Consider the following 20999-nt stretch of genomic DNA (forward strand, 5'->3'; position numbering starts at 1 on the left):
GTAATAAGGGTAGATACTGTTACAAATAAGCTGTATACATTTCTAGATTTCAGCGTGACCCTAATCAAAATTTTGATGTGCTTATTACCAGTAATAAATGCTAATAACTGTTCTAAGTGGCTCATTTAATCTTCATAGGTACAGACATCATTATCCATGCATTACAGATGATACAAAAGCACAATTAACCACTAATTAAGAAACTTTCCCTAAAGTCAACAGATGGTTGCAAAAAACGCTTCAAACCTAGACAGGCTGGCTCCAGAATCCTCATGCTTAACCGTTATGCTATCCTGCCTCTCATATCGTGGAATTGTTACTGGGAATGGTATTCTAAAGATGTTATGCAGCTGAAATCTACCTTACATCAAATACAGAATCACCACTGTGATTGGACTAACAGTCAACTTTCTAAAACTCAAAATCCAACATGTTAAGGAAACAAACTATGCCTTGTGTTAGGTAGTCTAATTCTGCCATTAAATGACCTCTGGAATCCCCAGTAGTGGAGAGGGGTTGTCATTTCCTTGTGAATAACAGCAATGTGGGCCTTGGGGCTATTTTTTTTTTTTTAAACAAAATAGGGACCAATAATAGTAATAGCAGCAACACAGAGAAGACAAAGGGAAAAGAAACAAGGCAAGGAGCTACCTCAATCAGGAATGATAAGCAAAACTCCAGGAAAGCTGACCTATTACTAAAGACCAGTTTTGACCTTGGAGGGGGTGGTGAGAGCTAAGAGCTGACAGGCAGCATATAACAGGCTATTTCTCTGTAAGCAACTTCAAAATTGAGTGGGAAGAAGGAGTTTAACAAAATGAGATCCAACAAATTAATTTTTCTACTTGTACTGATACTTAAATTAGGAAGTCAACTTAATCGTGCTACCTTTAAATTTTCATTTTGTGTGACCCTTTAACCTTAAATTACTTTCATTTTCTGTGTGAACTTTCACCCTCACTCCCTTTAGTATATATTATCCAGTTACTAGAGAATCTCACTGTCTCCAGGCCCTGGAGGTCAGCTAACCTGGAATGGGTGTCCCATGGAACAATGTTCCACAGCCCTTTAACAGGCAGGCCATAAATCAGAGGTTCTAGGCTGTTTGGGAGCAGTAACAGTTTCTTTGCTACATCCCTGTTCCAATCTCCAACATGCTCCTGTACAGAGAGAAGCTCCAACAGGGGAATCTGGTTGTAACATTCCTCAGAAACACTGAAATACGTTTCTGCTGAATACATACAGAGCTAGCAGTTTACAAATTCAGTGAGGCAAACATTAGACCCAGCTTTTCTCTTGACCTTGTCATTTCAACCTCTTCTTGACCACCTGCAGCAACAGCAAACGTGCTTAACTTGTCCTTCACTTTTAACGAATAACTTCACTGGGTATAGAACTCTGGGTTGGTAGCGTTTTTCCTCCAACACTTCTCACTCCACTCCCTTCTTGTCTGTGTGGTTCTGCCGAGAAGTCCACTGCAATTCTTAGTCTACAGGTAAGATGCTTTTCCCCTCTGGCTTCTTCTAAGGCCCTTTGTCTTTCGTTTTCTGCAGGATGAGTATGACATGCTTAAGTGCAGACTGTAGATTTCTTGATATCCTGCTTGGTGTTTGTTCTGAGTTTCTGGATGAGTGATTTGATGTCTGTCATTAACTTTGGAATTTCTTGGCCGTTATTTCAAATATTTCTTCTGCTTCATTTGTTCTCCTTCTGGAATTCCAAGCACATGTATGTTATGCTTTTCCAAATTGCCCCACAATTCTCACGCTGTGTCTAGGGTTTGTTTTGGCTTTTTTTGGGAGGAGGGGTTATTGCTTGTTGTTCATTTTCTTTTTGCATTTCAGTATGGGAAGTTTCTACTGACCTATTACCAAGCTCACTGATTTTTTCTTCAGCAGTACCCAGTCTCTTGAGTTGATCCTCAAAGTCCCTCTTCACTCGTCAGTGTTTATTTCTAGCATTTAAAATTTGCTTTGGATTCCTTCTTAAGCATTTCCACCTCTCTACCTAAATCTAGTCTTGCATAGTTGTCTACTTCTCCATTAGAGCTGTTAACATATTAATCAGCTATTTTAAATTCCTGGTCTGGTAATTCAAATTTTGTGTCATACAAGAATCTGTTTCTGATCCTTGTTTTGTCTCTTTAGACTGTTTCTTGCCTTTGGGTATGCCTTATAATTTTTTCAAAAGCTGAACATGATTATCGGGCAATAAAAACAGGTAAACAGATCTTTATTGTGAGATTTTATGTTATCTGGCCAGGAGCTGGGCTGTATTTAAGGTCTGCTGTAGATACAGATAGCTGAGGCTGAAACTCATTGCTTTGTTAAATAGTCCTTTCACATTAGGCCAGTTCTAATTGGCAAATTCGTCTTGCTTGTCACATGGAATATATCCAGTGATTCTGCCCTCTTATGTAAACCCAACAGGCAGCACCTAAGTTATGCCCGTTCTCAAGTCTGGTCCCAGATACCCCATTTGTTCAACTGTTCTCCAAGGTATTTTGTTTCCATTTCCTTTGCCATTCCAAACCCTGCTTCTGAATACACTGTGGTAAGTTAATTACCTTTGCTTAATGTAGAATCCAGAGTTTAATACATAAATCCAGCTGTGGTTTAACCAGCATCTAATGAAATAGAACTTTCCATATTCTGAACACTTACTGTAGCTTAACAGTGTTTATGTTACCACAGCTGTCACCATGCTAACCACTACATGACCAGTGCTTTCTCCCACAAAGTGATGCGAAGCCAGGTCCTGACCATACCGATGCAGTCAGCTTAGAGAAATCTAAATGTAGGAATTGACAGCGGAAGTTTTTAAGAGACAGGGGATAATAAAAACAATGCAAGATTCACACTGATCCCCATTCAATTTTCACTGGTTATGGACCAATGGTTATTAAACTGTGAGCCATGGATGGGTGTCAGAGGCAGCCTTAATTCAATTGAAGTTGTAAGAAAATTTGTGAGCATATGTGCATTTTTCAAAGCTGCTGGCAACTCAAAAAAGGTTAAAAACATTCATGTTCTTCTCATATTCTATAATCTGATGTTTCATGAACATACCTTTTTTTAATCAAAGAAAACTGAACACATTTATCTATAGTTTCAAAAGTAAACGGTAACTAAAATATCATCAGAATTAGAATACAAAACATATTAATGTAGCATAATTTGTCCAGCATCTAATAAGTTATTAAAGTTTACCAAGTTTACCACGTGATAATGAGTTGCCTAATAGATGTGCATTTCACTGTGTGTTAATAATCTCAGTTTTTAAATGTACTAAGTTGATCATCCCAAAAAACTCCCAAGAGTATTACTCTATATTGGAATAAGATCACATGATACTAGGAAGGTTCCAAGAATGGAACCAGCTTCGCTTTGAAGCAGTGACTTTCTTCATAACCTGACCTAAGCATGACCAAATCTGGGAGATGCTTTACAAAGAAATCTTGATTTAGGAAGACAAGCTTGACAGAATTCTGTGAGATTACGTTACTGTGGATGACACAAGGCTCTCCCTAAAATTCTGATTAACTACATAAGAGGTTCACATCTGCCTTAAATCTAATGCGTGCAATGGTATCAAAATTATCAAAACAAATTCTAACACGAATCTTACTTTAAAATCAAGGAGTGCATAAATAAACTAGAAAGTAGAGTTACCAACAAGGATCCTAGTTCTTTCAATAGATCCTGTAAGTGTAACTTATTTATCCTGATGTGGATAAGTGGATCTTTTTATTTTTTAAAGTTCCATCCATTTGAAATAAAGGAAACAACAGATACAATAAATGCTAACCACCTATTATGTTAAGTTAAAAAATCACTTTCACGAATATTTTTTAAAAGATGAAACTGAATATTTACAACTATTTAAAACCAAACCAAAACACAGTGGAGTGAATATATTACAATATTAATAACGACTGTTTTCAGTGGTTGGTGTAAACTTATTTTTTTCAGGGTTTTTTTCTTTTTCAGTATTTTCCAAATATTCTATAATAAACTTGTATTTGTTTTATGATGGAAAAGTGCTGCAGGAATAAAAGGCAAAGAAAAAATTTTAAACTCTGCATATCACTTTTATAAACTGAATTAAACTAAAGTACTCAAATTTCCAATTATAAGGAATAGGGAAAAAGTTAAAAGCACTGAACTTTAGAGCTTGAACAGATCTCACACATTATTAGGTTTAAGATCTACATTTTGGAGATGAGAAAAAAAAGGGCTTGACATTACACAATTTCTTCAAGTTCACAAAGTAAGTTCTACAACCCATAACTCCAAATTCTCAGTTCATTATTCTAATTCATACTCCATACTCACTGAAGACTAACAAGATCCAAGCTGGATGTAAATTTGTACACACAATATGGCTGTCACTGTTTTAACATTTTTTATGTTTACAATGATGTTTTTAACCTATGATTTTTATAAGGTTAAAGAAAATACAACAAAATCTTATCAGGAGCTAAGTGGTTTTAATGTATTCATTTACCCACAATTTTTTAATGTATTTTTCAAGTTTCCTTTGAATATGTTAATTAATACTTCTGTGCCTCAGCCAGTGTTCTCATCCGTAAGACAAGTGTAATAGCAGTATCTGCCTCACAGGATCACAGATGAAAAACATGATTAGGACCAAGAATGGCACCTTCACATGGAGTAAACAGCAAGTATTGGTTATTATTTTACAATAAAACTTTAAATTATCTCCCTTATGATGGAGTTTAAGTGCAATAGCAGATTTCAATTAAACACTTGTAATTTTTCACCCACATCATGGATGGAACTGTTTCCTTCAAGCAGGATTGAGGTATTTCACTCGAGGCCAAAGAATTCTGGGAATCTCAAAACTAATAAGCTCTTGGAGGCTTCAAGAGCAGGGTTTCTTGATGAATAGGGAGTCTGTTTCATTATGAGTGTAGACATTCAAATGAAGGAAAACAAAAAGGTACTATGAGTCAGAAAGGGGCAATAACATGGAACTGCAGACAGAATGAAATCTAGCAGGCAGAGCCCGAGTCGACACCTTAGAACTCAATCTACCTCACTAGCCCTAGTCATCCAGATGCTCCACTCCTCCTAGCAGATGGCAAATACTAGGACAGGTCTAGATAGGGAGTTGAGAAAAAAGGTCATCTGACACACACAGTAGCAGCTCTAGATGGGGACACAACACTAAATCCTGCAGGTGTGAAGAAAGCTGTACTGTTTCTATCTTATTTCCTTTTCCCAATTTTCTTTCATCTTTTTTCTCTTCTCTACCTTTTGTTCCTTTGCCTCACCCTGTGTTCTACAGTCAAAGGAAACTCTTAACTCCATCATCATTTACAACACGAAGTTCATTTTGTGTGAAATGCATATATACTATATACCAGTATATTTAATATGTACTATGTATACATACTATGTACAGACTATCCTAAACAGCTTTGACACGAAATTCAGGCTTTCACACATTAGTTAGCAAACATGTCAAAGCTACCCTATGATGATGCTACAGTCAGCATTTCAGTTTTGTACAGCAGTCTGAGGAGTTAATGAGTGCTGATACTTGCAATAAAAAAAATAAGGGCAGAAATCATACATGCTAAGAGTGGCAAATATTTGCCACTCAGACACTCCCAGGGCTTTACCTGGCTGGCTGTATGTTCCATACTAAAGGAAAATGAGAACAGAATTTTATAATTTGGAATTGGGATTCAATGTCAAAAATTCCAGTGATCCAAAAGTAAGGGGAATTTCATGAATCCAGAAAGAGGAGAATAATGCTTCTTTACATTTCATGAAAAGGCAAGAGAAGATGGCAAATTGCTACGCATCTTTTGCTTGACAGACTGAAGGGAGGTTGATAAGACTGCTTATCAGCATTGCAATCTCCAGCATTGCAATCTCCAGTTCAATCCAATAAAAACTAAATCCTTCTTCCCAACTTAAAGATCAGTTCTTCCTAACTAAATGTTATTCCTATTTAGCCAAGAGAATTACGTATCATTTTAAAACTTGCATTATGTATATTTAATAATTAATCTATGTCCTTACTATTTTTCCATCTCAAATAATACAAAAACATCAGTAACTACTGCAAGGAACTTAGTAATTAAAAAAGTCTCTCTGGGCAAAAACTCGTAATATACGGTTTTGTTGCTGAAATATTAATATAATTTGTCTTAGTCACATTTTTAGGTATGCATTATGTACAACGATGGAGCACTGACTTACTACATTTAAGTTTAAACTTCCTCAGCACAATTCTAGTTTCCTAAATCTCACAAAAAATCTCACTTGTTCAACTGTTCCACTCTCACTTGCTCTCATTTCATAGCCATTATGACTTTGATGTCATCGCTTATATTATTTCCTGGCTTACTTGCCTAGAATTCCCAAACATTCCTTTGTTGATCAGAATAAAATAGTATAGAGCTCTTCATAACATGACCATGAGGACACCGTTTTTTGATGGGTAGTAATTAGGGGTGGGGCAAGATCTCCGGGTGTTCAGGCATTTTCAGCAGTTTACGTTACTGTGCTGGATCTTCTATTAACTACTTCCTAGGAAAAAGTTCTTTCCTCTGAGCCTGCTGTCTTACGTACTATCTTTCCCAAAATGCCTGGTGGTTCCAGCCACATTACTATCACATAATTATACCGCATATACAACCTACTTGGGTTGCCAGTAAAGTGGACAAGATCCAACATGAATGATTCCAATGACTGGCTTTGCACATACAGATAATCCCCATCACTCCTGAGCCTCACCAGCCTGAAGGAGACACTGTCCTTTCCGCCTGGCTCCAAGCTCCTGTACACAGTTGCCTCAGCAATGCTACCTGGCCCAAGAGGGGGGATGCACAGGAGCCGACCCTCCTGATGGTTTCCGCTGCAGCACCCTTAGTCACTGTGTGTTGTTTCAACCTCCTGCTTCCAGGTGTTCCACTTCTGAGCACAGGCATTTGTGTAACAGCTCCCACCTTTAGAAGGGCCCATGCCAGGATGTGGTTTACTTCTGCAAATTGTCAGTAATCCACCTTCTAAGACTGCCATTTGAGAGAGGAGGGCACCCACAGCATTCCTTCTCTTGTTAGACTGGAGCTTTTACATACATCATATATAATATAATTTCATTTCCTATACATCTACTTCTCTATTTCATCTTTTAAGCAATCTTTATCAGGAACAGAACTTTCTATGACATCAAAAATGTTCTATTTGTGCACCACCCAACACAGTAGCCAAGAGCCACACGTGGCTACTGAGCATCTGAAATATGGCTAGTGCTGAGGATTTAAATTTTAAATTTTACTTAATTGTAATTAATTTAAATACCACTGTGGCTAGCAGCCGCCTACTGAACAGTGCAGCTCTGTATCTCTACATCTCACCTCAACCTCCCCCCCTTTTCATCTGTCTCTCCTTCCATTTCATTTGTCTCCCCATTTCATCCCCCCTCTTCATTTTATCTACCTTTACATCTTATATTTACATAACAAATATGTAACATAAGATGCATATATCTTTATTATATAATTTATAAGACATACTATGTTTTGTAATTCCTTTATTGTAATATATATTATTTTTTTCTGTAAGTTCTAGGAGGTGGGAAAAGCTGCCACTTAGTCTAACATCCTAAAATAGAAACCTATTCTGCTTTTGTTTTCTCTACAGAATAGAGTGAAAATCTAAATCAGGCAAGGAAATAACATGAACACTACATTTTAATTAAATCCAAGTCTCTTAACAGAATCGATTACATTCCAGAATACTGGGGTAAAAGGCAGAAAATACTTTAGACCAACGTGGTATCTGAGACAATTACATCCAAGAAATCATGGAGAACTACCAAAAGGGTGAACACCAGAAAATACTGTACCTAATTTTGAAAAGAGGCAGATTCCATAAACAACAGAGAAGTAGACCTGATGCAGGTAAGTCTGAATCTCAAAAAAAAAAAAAAAAAAAGAGAACATATTGTTTAAAAGAGCTTAGGCATCCAGCTGTTATCACTGAGATGCTAAGAATACATAACCAGCAACATAAACACTTCCTTTCTGAGAGGACTATAGAGATATAAAAATACTACAGACATCTTAAAACTTAAGAGTCCCCCTATAAATAAAACATAAATTCACTGGTTAAATGATAAAACAGGTATAAACTAGCTAGAAAACCTTCAAGTCTTTTTGCTTTGGGATAGAACTTCTACTTACTATCTGCTGAGCAGTTTTAAGCACCCAGCTCCTTTACATTCCATAGTAACCATATAAAGCAGGTATCATTACTATCTCTATTTTATAGATAAGGACACTGAGGTACAAAGAGGTCAAATGCTTTGCCAAATGTCACTCAGCTAGGAAGCGGTGAAGCCAGAATTTACAGTCAGGCAGTCCAGTTTTGGAGTACCTACTCTTCAACACAAAGCTAAACTGCCTCTTGAAGTGTTCAGTGATCCAAGACCAAGTCAATTAATTGAGAAAAATTTCTAACCATCGGTCTATGTTTCTGGCTTTACATCTTAAAAATAAGAATCTCTAATCACATAAAAATATTTTTAGCTATAATTTAGAATCTATCCTTAAGAAATCTGCAGAAGAAAAGAGCCAAGAGAACCAAAACAAGAAATGACAAGTTTTAAAAAAGCTCTACAGACTGAAACATTGATCCAACAAGACAATAAAAGACACATGTATTTTAAAAAAAAATTACATAAGAATCTGACAAACTCCAAGATTAAGAATGACTGATGTTAAAAAAAAAAAAAGTTTGAAGTAGTCCCAAAATTAGCATGAGCAAAAGAAGTCCGTGCTATATTGTCAAAAATATATACACTCCACTTAAAAAAAAACCTGAGCCTAGAAAAAATAGTTTATATGCAGCAAAAAAAGTCAAATTATTTATGCTTTAGTAAACATTTTATTTACTGGAGTTAACTTTCCTTTATTTAAATAAAATATATAAAGCCATATATTTTATAATAATTCTTTACTCTGCTTACTGAAATGATCCTTAAGTCCTTTCCCAAAGTCCACCACTTTCATCAAATGTATATTTTCAAATACCTATTTACCTGCGTAATTCCTAAACCCATGGATTAGGAAAAGTAATCTAAAGGTAGAGGGAAAATGCTTTTGTACTCATTTCTGGCAATAAAAGATAAAAATTAACCAACAAAGAAACACATACGAAGGTTTAAGCAGTATTTTACATTTTACATTAAATAGATCCAAACACTCCTGTAGACTTCACTGAGCTCTGGAGGCGTAACAATTTTACCAGACATTTATAATGTAGATTCTCCTATGTGTCACTTTAACAAGACAACCTGTGCCCGTGGGGACCCTCAGCAGCACTTGTGGCTGGTGTGCTGGCAAAACAGAGGCAAAGATCCATTCAGGTCAGGGCTGATCCAGCAAACTCACAAAACTCTGGTGCTAACATTACCCCTGTATCTTGTTCCCTATCCATTAGCCCCAGACAGTCTAAGGACTTTGAAGCACCAAGCTCTCTGAAATACAATGGTGAGTCTTAAGGCTGACCTTAAAGATCAAATAAACATCTTTGCATCAATCTGTTAAAACTCATCCCATAGAGTTCAAAAGATGGGGGATAAGAAACTAAACCAAAGATCTGCATTTGGAGAGCTCAGTGATCACACAGATAAGAGGTGAGGCACTGTTCTGAAAACAGATGCTCTGCGTTATCTACCTAGCAAACATGAAACATTTTCTCTGGAGAAAAGGAATAGCCCAGAAGAGAAGACCTACATGCGTAACGGTATTTGGGAGTCATCAGAGACGATGATCTAGTATAACCTTACTGAAAGCCAGACTGCTAACAGGCATCAGGTCTTTAACATGAATCAGCAATTTCACCTTCAGGAACTTATCACAAGAGATAATTTATCATAAGATCATGTGAGTAAAGAGTTAACTAAAGAGGTGTTTGCTGCAATACTATTTATAACATCAAAGCAATGGAAACACTTAAATACTCAAAAAGAAACTGATACTATTTAATGATACATACAGACATTAAAAAAGGAAAAGAGGGATATAAGATGCATGTAATACCTTACATGAAAAGGACAATATGCAAAATACATGGAGCCAATACTCAGGGCTAAGCTTTCTGCTTATGTACCTTTTTCCCTAGGATGAAATTAGCTTACTTGAATAATTAATAAAAATAATTAGATTACATGATTCTTGAAAAATGGATAAATTAACTGTAGTCTTAGGCTTAATGATATTTGGATCTCAAAAAATAATTTAAGAAATCATTAAGAAACTAGTTAACATTTGCTTCTTTAAAAACATCGATACAGCTCCATCTTGTCAAATTAGTTTTAAATTTAAATGAAATCAATGATTTCAATGGAAAAACTAAAATATATTAAAAAAAACTGAACCACAGATGAAAGATTCCATGATCAGTTCTCTATATTCTTACTACTATGCCCTTGAATGATACTAGTAATTGATAAATCAATAACCATCAAATAGCTACATGCAAACACCTTTAGCGACAGATTTTTCAACTTAGCATTTTCAGTAGTGTATATTTAAAACATTCTTATTTCCTATATTGAGAGATGACATTAAGAATTTTTGATCACTAAATGCTTCAGGCAAAACAAAATTTATCTTCAAGCATTAAAAAAAAAACTTGAATTTTTTGGAAAACAAAATAAATTGTACAAAAGCACTCTTGAAAAGGTCAAGTAAATCAAGAAATGTCTACTTAGCAGAATTTAAAATATTAAAGCATAAAGGCAAATATGTGTAAAATACTAAGTGGGAAGAACGTAAAACTGATATAAAAACCAAAAATCTACTGGATAATTAAAAATGTGGGTAAAACAAATGGGCCAGTAGAATAGAAAAGGGAATACATTCCATGTATATTTAGAAGTAAATGTGACAGAAATGGCATTTTACAATGCAGTAAAAGATAGACTGTCATTAACTGACTAATCCATCAATAAATGACGAGGGGACATTTACTATCACTTTCAAACAATTAGTTATATCTCTATATCATATATACCATGAACAAAAAATCCTAATGGATAAAATTATTAGGAAAAAAGTATACAAAAATTTTATACTATTTTTGTAGTTATGAATTGAGAAGGCCATCTTAACTATATTCAGAAAACCTAGAATCTACACAGGCAAAGACAAAACTAATTTGTCTTAGAACCGTAAACTCAGAACCAAACAGAAAAGTAGCCAATGGATATAAAAAATCTGGAGCAGAAATAAAAATTTTTATTTTTAAATATTTTATTTATTTATTATTGTATTACTTATTTTATTTTGGGAGGGGAGGTAATTAGGTTTAGTCTTGGAGGAGGTACTGGAGATTGAATCCGAGACTCATGCATGCTAAGAATGTGCTCTACCACTTGAGCTATACTCTTCCCCCCTAAAATGGCTAATAAATATTTTTAAACAACTAATCTGAGTGAACAAAAAAAATTTTTAACCGATCAGTTATGAAAAAATTTAAAAGATCCCTGACATTCAGTGTTGGGCAAGGTTGTGTAGGAAAAGATATACTCATATTTCAAGGAGTTTAAAAAGGCAGAATGTCTTGGAGGACTTAAGTACATTAACTACACTTAAACATATATTCTTTTTGACCCAGCTATTCTATTATACTTCTGAGACTCAATCTTGCAGATACACTCACACAACTATACAAACCCGCATCACCAGGATGTTCTCTGTAGTACTAACTACAATGCTCAAAACTAATAAAAGTAACTCAATGTATGTAGCATGAGAAGAGGGACAGGCTTAAGTAAACTAAACAACATTCATACAATGAGTATTATGCCATCGTTTTTTAAAATAAAGTAAATCTGAATATAATGATGTAAGGCTGCAAAAGATAAACACTATCCTCTCTGACAGCTTTCCCATCTTGACTTCCAGAACTTGAAACTGTGATTTGATTTCTCCTTTTAATAGCCATCAAATTGTGAGTTCCAATTTTCTATGGAAATCTATTCCATAGACTAGAAAATCAGTTTTTTAAGATCCACGTACTATGAGATAAATAGGGATTTTATAAAAATGTTTTTGTATACCAACTGTATTATGAAAAAAAAAAGTGTTCAAAATTGAACAATAAAGATAAGACCTTATTGAATATGGAAGAATTTCTGATCTCTATACTGCCCCTCCAAAAAAACCAAAATCAAAATTTTGTCTGCCTTCCAAGATAATAAGCCCAGTGAACAATACTTTATGCAATAAATTTCAACTTCTGAATGCCAAATATGATTCCCATAGCAATTTGTGAAAGATTTTTAAGATATAAATTAGATTTAGTAATAACCTATTTAAGTTATCTGCTTGATAACCAGCTAAAAGTCTCAAGTTTAAAAAATGATTCATAATTTCTAAAAATTTAAAAAACATTTCATGCTTTCATTCAAATGCTTTAATAGTGGCCTCCTTAAGAAATACGAAAACAGCCAATTCCTGAAATTATACTTTAAATTTTTGTCCCATTAAAAAAAAGAGCAATTAATGACATATTAATACCTCATCAATCACAGCTGATGTTCAAAGATGCTTGATAACTGAAAACTATCTGATGATATCACAGCTGATATGATAAATATAAATCTTGACCTCTCAGTCTCAACTTCAAAGTGATGCCACCTACTTTGTACAAAAAAGTCTAAATATCTCAGATCATTTTCACATACTTCTGACAAAAGAATCACCTTATAAGTGATAATTTACAAAGAGTTCTATGGAATAACTTCCTAGTTCATTAGAAATCTAAATATTTCTTACTTGTATGAAATGTTTAACATAATTTAGGTGGCTTCTCTATACGAAAATCCAGTCATGATGAAAAACTACCAAAAAAAGTCCCCAGAACACTTTATTTCGAGGCAGTGATTACCTCTGAGGAGGGAGGAAGCAGAAAGAGTTGGAGAGACAGGGTTTTAGTTGTTGCTGTAACTTTACATCTAAATAAACACTGGAAATTAAGTTGTTATTTTGCAGGCAGATTTCCCTGGTTCTAAACAATCTGCTACCTCTTTGTGACCTTGAGAAAGTTATTTAATCTCCCTGCACCTCAGTTTCTTTTATCTGTAAAATGGGGACAATGCTTTTTGCTATATATGATTAAATCAGTTGACATATGTGAAGTGCTTAGAATAGTACCTGACACATGGTAAATTTTACTGCCATTATTATCATCAGCCTCACCAGCTGTAACTATCAACCCTGAAATCTGCTGGTATGCACTGGGCGGGAAAAGCGGGAGTTAGGTGGAATGGTATCTGGTCTTTTTTCTACACTTACATTTCAAACATAAATGCTATTTTTGTAATCAGTGATATATAGCCAGTTTAAGTGAGAAAGCAGTATAAAGTGGAATAACAAAGTTTTGGTCTTCTCTTCAATTTTCAAAAACATGAGACAATTCAGGCTTTGGAGTTTGATATTTATTTTTAGCAGGAAGAATATACTAATGATGATGACATCGTTAGAAGGTACGCCCATGTCCAATACCTGCAACAGAAGCTCAACAGAAGTTAAAGAAACCACACCAAAGGCTCAAGACAAAAGTTGTAAGACATTACTTACCCTTAATTCTGCTAACAATAAATACAACAAGTAACAGTGTATTTAGTACTTAAGTTTCATCACAAGATCGAAAACAGGCAAGTTAACTATCAAATGTACTTTTTTCTTTATTTCTACCTTTTCCTTCCTAGGTTAAAACTGGGCAACCTCTCTAAAGGTAGAGCACAGTGTCAGAAACTATGTTCTGAGAGTGTATGTGTGAGCAGAGGAGGGGCAGAATGAAAAAGGGGTGATGCTAATAAAACAATTTGGGGTGGGAGAGCTCTGCTGACAACAACTTAATTAGCTGCTATCACATGTGGAAATGGCAATCATCTCTGGCACAGAGGCTGCTGAAATAAGAACTCAACTCTAATAAAAGCAACTTAACAGAGGCAACATCATAGCATATCTACAAATTTAAAGAGAACTGTCTCTTCAAAAAAGGAATCCAGACAAATTGGAAGAGAAATGTCTATAGTGGCAAACAATTTAAACAAGAACTAATCAAATGAAAGATTCTTTTAAATAAAACCAAATCTGGCTCATCTATCCATGACAACGGCTATTCTGTTCATAGGATATATGAGTGTTTCTTTTTTTAACCCTCCATCTCCAGACATCTCATCAACAGCATCAATCATCAATTTAAAGAAGCAACAACCTTCTACCTGAGGGTGTGTATGAGCTGGGAGTTGGGGTAGGAATATGTTTAGCATCAGAATCAGAGATGGAACAAAGAAGTAACTTGAACACTACCTTCCTGAGCAAAACTGATGAACTGTTCAGGAACAGGGAGACTGGGAACTAGCTTATCTGTAACAAATTCTATGTGTCCCAAAGTCTTTGTTTCTTAGTTGTATACTCAAAAGACTGCAAGTACTCAGAACAGGAATTAAATAAGTCCAACTACAATTTACTGCAGTTGATATCAGACTTTATACCAACTGCTATTTTTGTTATTGAAGATAAGAGTTTAAACTCATACAATAAATTACTATTACTGGAATTTCACATGAATAATTTTAAAATGCAACCAATTTTGTTAATTCCAAATTTCTAAATTTACTTAAGCAGACTGATTTGGTTCAAGTAAAAAGAAACCAATCAACGTTAAGGAGTAGCTTACCTGGGCCAAAAGGTCTAAAAAAAAAGGTCTATGTCAAAAAAATTACAAAACTTAAGAGAACACTCAGATAGTTTTAAATTCCTACCAAAAGGGAATAAATAAGCACTAAAGAAGGAAAAGGTTACGCACTTCTAATTTGTGCTCTTTCTCTGCAAGGGCTTCCTTTTGACAGCGAAGGAAATCTGCTAGCATTCGAGTGAGCTGCTTCCTATCATCGATTTCAGCCGCCAGTCTGCCGTTGTAATCTGCCAGCAGCATGCAGGCATCCTCTACCGTTTTAGAAAGCCTTTCTCCAGATTCTTTATCTAAGAAAAGTACAGAATAACAAAATAATTACACAACAAAAACAATGCCATACGCTGTTTCCTTATCCCAACTCCCAGAAAAGTTCCAGATCACATTTCCTTTCCTTACCTGTTATTTTATCTAGTAGGGAGACTTCTTGAACTTCAACAGGCAGAGAAGCTATCCTTTGGTGAACTGCTGCATCACCTGAAGCTGCATTTTCTAGATCTTGCAGTGCTCTAACGAGATCTAGAGTCTAAAAAGTTATACAACTTTAGAACCAAGATAAATGAAGCTGAAACAAGTATAGAAGACTGGAAATTCATTTCATATCCTTTAATCCTTATGGGCTATTTACTAGTTTAACTATAAACTGCTTTTGAACACAGTCCCTTTTATATATTATGAAAAAGAAGCTATACTATGTTAGGTATTGGAAATATATAAATTGGAAACATATAAATGTTTCCAATGGTAGAGACAGACAGTGTAAAAATAATTATCTATTAGAATGATGTGATTCATTTATATGCCAAGTACATTTAGTGGTAAAAAGGAAGGCAGGCTGTAACTTCAACCTAGAGAATACAAGTCTTAACGTATGTTACATTTATTCTATTATTATTATACCCAAGAAGAATTTGTAGTATTAAATTGAATATTGGGGAATGGGGGATACAAATCATCATCCACCACAACATAGAACAGTCTCCCAAATTCCACTTCTCAATGATGTCATTAAGGCACAAGAGAAATTTAGTTTTGCAATCTGTATGTTCATATAGTATCTTCAACTAGTCTACGGTTTGTTACTAAGATAATTAAAATATTATTAGGTTCCATATATCTGGTGACTAATATTTATATAATGCTTAACAAGTATTTTATCATTACAATATTTTAGTTGCACTGTTTTCATATCAGCTATAATTAGGAGGGAAGGGCAAGTCTTTGCTGATGATTTCAAAACTCATAATGTCTCTAAAGTTACTCTAAAAAAAAATGAGTAAATTTTCTTTTTATTAGAGTCCATCCCCATCCCACCTCTTTTTTTTTCTTTCTTTTTTCATCTCTAAGCCTAGATCTTGAAATGCTAGGAAATTACACACATGCATGAAAAATACACGGTATTATCAATTCTCTGTACATATTTAGATGACACTGACAGCCAATTATTGATTTTTCTTTAAGTTCTTCCCTTAGAAAAAATGCTACCACTGGAGTGTAGCACATAGAAAATGATCAAACACGATAAGAATAAATGAAACCCAATAAGAAATATACTATCCCAAGTGTGCTTTTAATTCATTACTATGTGTTTAAAAATCCCAATATTTTAAAAAATAATTTTGTTATAAGATATATCCCCTCTACAATGAAAGTGAGCTTAAGAGCAATGACAATTACCAGGAAACTTGTTTCTCATAGTGCCCCAATTAACTTATATATTATTATTTTTTAATCAGTCTTAGAAAGTTCTAAAAAGAAGAAACCAGGCTTATGGCTTTGACAATGTACGCATGCTTTAACTACAACCTACTCTCACCACACCTTCACACTCCTACATGAGTTAATTCTAAATTCCCAACGCTTGATCAAGGATCAGATAAGAAAGCAAAGTTGTCTGAAACAGCACCATGGACTTCCTGATAGAGGAGAATGCAATGAGTTCAACTGGATCCTCCAAAGAGAAATTGTAGCCATTCTTATAAAGCCATAAATAAAATGGTAACTATACAGCTGAACCATTGAGAAATAAGCAGTACAATTAATCTGAAAATAGTCATAAAACAAAAAGCAGTAGCATTTTATACAAATACTGAGGGAAGAGCCAGCCAGTTACTCAGATACTCCTAGGAAGTACAACTTAGGTTACTCTTTCATCTGGGAGAATTACTACTAAATATAGGTCAGACCCTATATTTAGAACTGGAGTAAAATACCATTCATGGAATCATAATGGGGCTCTTCGTATGAAGTGATTCCCTGTCTTAAATTATTACCAAATAGAAAGAAATACAAGCCTTAGTGTCCGGTTGTTCCAAGTGTTATGGTATTACACCTCTATTCAAGCTCTTATCCATGGTGACCATGCGGGCTTCAGCATTCCTGTCATTGAGTCAGCAGGGGCTTCACTCACGTACTAGCTGAGAGCCCCAGTCAAATTCTTTCTGCCTTCGGAGTACTTAAACTGCTATAAACCTACAGTTCTAGGCAGTAATTGGCTTATCTTTATTTTAAGCTCCTTTCATTGGGGAAGAGCTCCATCCAGCCTCAGGTTTCATGCAGTGAGTTCTGGTCTAGTCCTTAAACTACCCTAGAGCACGTAAGCTATTTTTACTCTATAAGGATACTAATTTCTGCCAACCATGTCTACTTCCAGACCAAAGTTCAGCAGGAACCATGCTGTGGCTCACATACTGAATTACGTTTCTGTACCATTTCTAGCCCATGAAGATATTTACCTTGTTTTAAGAGTATGGCTATGTCTTCATTTTCTCCTTTTAAATTTTATCTGTCCCTCCTATATGTTTGAAATATAGAAGGAGGAAGCTTTAAGACTCAATGTCCACATAATTAATGTAAAAATGTTTTTCTGAAATCATCTGATGGTTAAGGAATACTATACTGTACCAACCTGGGAGGACATGGAGTAACAAGATAATGATTCTAATTCATTTTGTTTTACCATGGAACTACCTGGTTCTACATAGCTGTGTAGAACCGTATGAATACATACTCATTAATCTCTAACATGCATTTTTACATGTTTAAAAGCAAAAAATACTTAAAAGAGTAGTGTTTATCTCTAGGAACGGAATTTTTAGTGTACTTAAAATATAAATAAAATAGTCTTATCATATAATGCTTTATCTATTTAAAAGGAAACTGGATATCTCACCAGATCTAATGATACTTAGCAATTAAATCCTCTTTCTATGCAAAATATGACTGCCTAATGTACAATATACAACACACTAAACACAAACTATTTATTAACCAGAAAACAACTCACGTAAGCTTCTTTCTGGTACCCAGAATTATATTAAAGTCAATCTACAGAAGTAAAACATCAGAATCAATAAAGCTTGGCGACTAAGGTACTCCCTTAAGAGAGAAAAACTGCTACCTGTGGAGGTTCACTTGGAGATCCTAGAGAGGAACAGTTTTCATTTTCATCCACCTTTATCTGTTCATAAGTTCGCTTCCTAGGCTTCTTATCGCCATCTGAATTGAACGAACATTTAAGTTTTAACGAGACAGTGTACATTTTAATGAAGAGATAATGATAAAAAATTATATACTTACAAAGAGCTTGCTTAAGTTGTTCTAATACATCATTTTCATAAACAGACCTTTCTTCCCATATAGATAACACTCTTCCAAGGTGCTTCTTACAACTCTCATCAGTCTCACTAAAGAAAAATAAAAATGTTAACAGTAAAAATACACAGTCTATTGAAAAGATAATGGTGATTTTAAACACCTCCCTCCCTGAAAAAAGCTGCCCAAATGTTTACTGAGCACCACTATGTACCAGCAGTTCAGGGATAAAGTGACCAAGACAGACATATTCCCTTAAAGCACTTAGAGACATATTATTAAACAAAAAAATTACCAAAAATGGTGGAAGTGTTAGTACTGGTGACTAGGGATTATCAAGAAGATGTCCCTGACCTAATGGGGGTTGAACGTGAAGCTAAGGAAGACTTCTAATGGGTGATTTTTAAATTTATTTAACAAATATTTATCGATCAAGGCACTATCTCTGACACTGGAAATACAAATGCAGCTTTATGGCAGCTGTAATTTGTAAGTGCCAGAGTGTTAAAGACAAGCAGAGACCGAGCCCAGTTCAAGAGAGATCAGGCAGGGTATCTGAGGAAGGTTATTTGAGGAAATGACATATTTAGTTTGAATTCTGAAGACTGGGTACATGGGGAGTGGGAAACCAGACTACTCCCAACCACTTCCCACCGGTTTCATCACTGCCACTGCAGACTGATGAGCCACTATTATCGCTCACCTGGATTTCTCTAACAGTCTTCTCACTGGTCTCCCAAGCCCTACTCTTTCATTCTATTCTCTGCTAATGCAAATCAGATCATACTCCTCTCACTCCTCTAAGAACCACCAATCATACCAAGAATAAAAGCGAAATCCTTATCCTGAACCACAAGGTGGACATGTTCTGCTTCCTGGCTACCTCTCAGTCCACGTTTCCTAAATACAAGTCTCCTTCCTGGCTGATTCTCCAACATGCCCAGCACATGGCTATCTCATTTTCTTCTGCCAGTGTTTTCTCCACCTAGGATCCTTTCCTCCTAGATAGTCAAATGGCTCATTTCATCCCTCCCTTTAGTCTCTGTTCAAATGCCACCTCCGTAAAGCAGTCAATCTTTATCTCATGAAATAACTGAGCACCATCATACTCTCTAGTTTCTTCCCTGCTTTGTTTCTTCATTGCACTTATCTTCTGACGTTGTTAATATTCACTTGTCTATCTAGTTATTACCTCTGTCATCCACTGAAATGTAAGCTCCACTACAACAGAACTTTGTCTCGTTCACTACTGTATCATCGCCTAGCACATAGTAGGTGGTCAATAAATATTTTACTGAATTCTAGCATGATGCAACATACATAAAAAAGCCCAAGGCAGAAAAAATTAAAAGAGGTTAACTGAACCTAAACTTAAACTGTGTAGACTACAGAGTGTGTGTGTGGGAGAAATGTGACAAAGGAGTCTGAAGGGATAGACTGGGCCATGAAGAGACAACTGAAATCTCACTCAGGACTTGAGACTTGATCTCTAGGACAAATGAGAACCCCCCAAAGGCAAGAGAGTGCAAGAGCTCTGCAACTCTGGTTACAGTTTCCTAAATGGATTAAACAATACTGGAGATTATTGTGATTATACAGAAATGACATTATGGTAAGTGGAATGGTAAGAAATCTAAAGAGCTGAGGGAACTTCGGGTACTAAATGGGATAAAGGAAGTGAAGGAGAAAGGACAGTGTGATGTATTATAAATCACTGTATCACAGAGAGTTCAAGGTAACACCTAATTTCTCATACAGGCATCTGCATAGATGGAGTTGCCCCTCATCAAGAGAGTGAAACCTAGAGAAGAAGCAAGTATCACAGGGAGCAAGGACATAATGAGTTCAATAACAGACACAGCGTGTTTAAGATGTTTGGAGGCATGTGACTAGAAAGCCAATACGCAATTAGACATACAAGACTAAAACAAAGGGAAACCATATGGACTGGAACATAGGACTATCAGTTTTTAGCGTGTGGATAATAACATATACATGAAATGTATGAAATCACCCAGAGAGCTAGTAAAGAGTATGACACCAGAAGAGGGACTAGGACTGAAGTGGAACAAGACAGTATCTAAACTGAAGGCTTAAATATTCATTTAAGAAAGCAACATACAGCAGTGTTGCACACTCTGTAATTTTTAAAAAATGTATCTACTGTGACTAAACCTGTAGGGCAGGTGGTGAATATATTTTCATCCTTAAATCATTCAACACAGACCATCATTCACCACTGGATTCTGTAATTCAGATTGATTTAATAATCTACCAAATATTTGCATATAATGTTTGGAAATAAACATGTGAAAAAGTTCAGACTTCTACTCTCAGAATTTTTCTGTAGCAAAATTCTCAACAGGTTTGATTATTTTAAATAAACATTCTATATTTCCAAAGCATTTAAAAATGTTATGACATACTCACACTCTAGAAAACCTAAAATCATTATAAGCAGTATGAGAGAAAAGGGTACCAAGTTTTTTCAGAAACATTAGTTGAAAGATTGATAGTATTATAAGCAGACAAATTTTCAGTTCAACACATTCCTTCATTCGTAATGAATTTCATTCCAATATGGTAGTTGCTTTTGGTCACTTAAAAAAAAGCTGAAATTCAAGTACTTCAAATGCCCAACTCAGCAACAGTTCA

At 35.2% G+C, this 20999-nt stretch overlaps 1 protein-coding gene across 3 annotated transcripts in view; it reads right to left on the reverse strand.

The window, feature by feature from the left end:
- The window catches only part of RPRD1A (regulation of nuclear pre-mRNA domain containing 1A), a 55766-nt gene that overhangs the window by 12644 nt on the left and 22123 nt on the right, over positions 1-20999 (reverse strand). For 2 of the 3 annotated variants that reach the window (XR_006722033.2, XM_010947201.3), the window contains exons 3-6: positions 18330-18436; positions 18151-18248; positions 15150-15276; positions 14865-15040 (exon numbers count right to left, since the gene is read on the reverse strand). Coding sequence is in view for 2 of the 3 variants with exons in the window: in XM_010947201.3 (XP_010945503.1) it covers positions 14865-15040; positions 15150-15276; positions 18151-18248; positions 18330-18436 (508 nt within the window). In the remaining variant the exon portion in view is untranslated. Of the gene's footprint in view, positions 1-110; positions 13553-14864; positions 15041-15149; positions 15277-18150; positions 18249-18329; positions 18437-20999 lie in introns of those variants that run through there. The other variant, XM_045510835.2, reaches the window with a different exon arrangement.

The sequence above is a fragment of the Camelus bactrianus genome, chromosome 24 (genome assembly GCF_048773025.1).
Source record: "Camelus bactrianus isolate YW-2024 breed Bactrian camel chromosome 24, ASM4877302v1, whole genome shotgun sequence".
NCBI classification, from domain to species: domain Eukaryota; kingdom Metazoa; phylum Chordata; class Mammalia; order Artiodactyla; family Camelidae; genus Camelus; species Camelus bactrianus.